This window comes from Mytilus trossulus, chromosome 9 (genome assembly GCF_036588685.1).
Source record: "Mytilus trossulus isolate FHL-02 chromosome 9, PNRI_Mtr1.1.1.hap1, whole genome shotgun sequence".
In the NCBI taxonomy this organism is placed as follows: Eukaryota; Metazoa; Mollusca; class Bivalvia; order Mytilida; family Mytilidae; genus Mytilus; species Mytilus trossulus.
In genome coordinates, this window is record NC_086381.1 from 14760127 (window position 1) to 14762608 (window position 2482).

Sequence of the window (2482 nt, forward strand, 5' to 3'; positions counted from 1 at the left end):
TACAGTGACCTACAGAGGTAAATTCATGTGTTGTTCAGTCTCTTGTGAAGAGTTGTCTCATTGGCAATCATACCACATCTTCTTTTTTATATAAATATATATAAAAAAACATATAATTCTTGACTTGAAACTGTAAATATTCGAAATCAATAATTGACATTTGATTAAAGTTCAGGTTGAAGAAACAATTCTTCAATAATGAGTTGAAAATACTAAGCAATAGACACTTTGGTATGGTAATCGTTTATTTCGTTTATCTATCCAGAAAGATTACCAACGCGGTTTAGAAAAGGCAAAAAAAAAGGATTGATAGAGGAATTATGATTTTGTTCTCCTCAATGTTCATGTTGATACGAAATTGTTAAAGATTTAAAAAAAGACGAATACACCTTAGTAAAATCTAAGAACTGACCATTAGTCTGTTTGATTTGTTTTTTACTGATTCACTTCGCGTTAAAAATATATTCATTGAAAATAACACGAGATAATTCAACTCTATATGAATAATGAAATAATCAGAACACATTGTAATGAAATAAAAGCAAAACGATAATATTGATGGACATAGCAAAAGTGTGTCAGTATGCACAGGAAGTAATACCATACAGCATGCAATAACTTTTGGTTTTAATTTTTTTTCAGATTGAAGTGCGCTTCCCTAATCTCTGTACAATGAAAACTGCAGTATTACTTTGGTGTCTTCAAGTAAGTTGATTTCAATGTCTTAACAAATAAGTTTACTTCACACTTCAATTGTCTAGAGCCGTAGCTTTGTCCTGGTAGAACTGGATGGTGTAGAATGTTCCTCAAAATTGATCTACTAGAGACTTTACTTAAAGATACGAAAATGTGATGTGATGTGGTGTGGTTGTAAAATCTACGACTCAGACGCAGTTATAACTGTTTACAAAGATATAAAACTGCAAGGCAAATGACGAGTTGTTAGATATTTTCCAATCCGATCAGCATTTATTTGGATTGTTGTTATACACATCCCAATATTGCTAGGACTATTGTTATAATCTTTGTAGTATTTGTGGCCTCTATCTTACAATTTGTTGAATTTATTTTTAAAATCACTCTTTCATCTTTCAACTTTAACAAAGCCGGAAAGTAGCATAGGTAATGCAGTGGTTTGTTTTTGTAAACTAATTTCAATTGTAAAATTTAAAAAAAACAAATAAGAAAACTTCACGCCATTATATCATTTTCCAATTTAGGAAAGTTATTATATCTCAGGTTATTGCTGTGACGTTTGAATATGAATTGAAATGTCCAGCGCCAGGACATTGGCGTCTCCGAGCAAGGAAGTTTTATTGTGGTCAAAGTTATGTGTGTTTATTGCGTTCACCGAGAATTCGTATCGTGAGACCTGTGATGGACTGGATTATAGCAGCACAGGTAATACTGTTATTAATTATCCTTGAATACACCTTACTTGTGTTAACCATATTACCAATATGTGTTAATAGGACAATATCAAACATTTCAAAGAAGTCACAATATCAAATACCTTCCACATCAATAGTCATTTTATAGTTACAAATGACGATTTGTTTTACTTGGGACAGGCGCATGCAAATGCAAGACAGTAAGTATTTATTTCAATTAAAAGTCTGTACTAATCCAATACTATCGACATTTTTCTTGAATTGTTAGCTGGAGTCTGATGTGTCCAACTTTTTGTTTTTGCAGGATGCTAAAAAGATTTGGTAATAATAGATTTATATGGTACATGTATTGAGCAATGCAACTACATAAAATTGCATTAATATTAACACATACAATGATTAATGTGTTTGTTTTTCATTTTCTTTGACAGATGAATACATTTAAATCCTGCGTTCGATGTTTAATTCTATCACTTTATTTGTGTTTATTGTTGGTTTTGAGAGTATTAAATATACATACTTTACAAAATTCCAATCTTAGTATCTATGATGAGTTTATGTACCATTAAGTAGGTACTTTGCTACAATGATTAACTGCTTTATATTACAAAATATGTCTCTTCATATTTCTTTCATATCAATTATAGGTAGCAAACTTATATTCGAACCATATTTTAATAAAGCTGGATGCAGATACTCTCGGTATCAGCCTTTCCCATTTTCAACTGATGGTAACAATAAGTGTGTGTATCAAATGTCATTTTGTAATGAAGAGGGTCAAATCATTCACCGTGAAGGAAGTATGATAAATGATACAACATGTGGATGCAATTCTTCACAAGGGTACATATTTGTTACTACGCCAAAACACAACTGCTATTGTACACCCTCAGAGGAAGACTGTTCATGTCACAAACTCATTTGTGGTAGTGAAGGTAAATATGTAACAATTTACTTCACACTTCATGATGTACAAGAACAATAAATTAAAAAAGGAAACAGTAGAATAACGATGTTCGACATTTATACATCGATTGAGAAAAAAACAGATCTGGGTTACAAAATAAACCTGAGGGAAACACATCAAATAC

The 2482-nt window shown here is 31.3% G+C and overlaps 1 protein-coding gene across 1 annotated transcript; it reads left to right on the forward strand.

Moving 5' to 3' along the window:
• Positions 1-646: 646 nt before the first annotated feature.
• Positions 647-2208, forward strand: LOC134683921 (uncharacterized). The gene is made up of 3 exons (XM_063543237.1): positions 647-705; positions 1240-1401; positions 2039-2208. The coding sequence occupies exons 1-3, from the start codon at positions 673-675 to the stop codon at positions 2195-2197; spliced, it is 354 nt and encodes a 117-aa protein (XP_063399307.1). The 5' UTR covers positions 647-672; the 3' UTR covers positions 2198-2208.
• The last annotated feature ends 274 nt before the right edge of the window (positions 2209-2482 follow it).

What these genes read in the sequence shown, in the direction of transcription:
- LOC134683921 (XM_063543237.1), top strand. Translation starts at nt 673, where the DNA reads ATGAAAACTGCAGTATTACTTTGGTGTCTTCAA. An exon ending in TATTACTTTGGTGTCTTCAA is followed by an intron (nt 706 to 1,239) that starts GTAAGTTGATTT and finishes ATTATATCTCAG; the next exon opens with GTTATTGCTGTGACGTTTGA. An exon ending in ACTGGATTATAGCAGCACAG is followed by an intron (nt 1,402 to 2,038) that starts GTAATACTGTTA and finishes TATCAATTATAG; the next exon opens with GTAGCAAACTTATATTCGAA.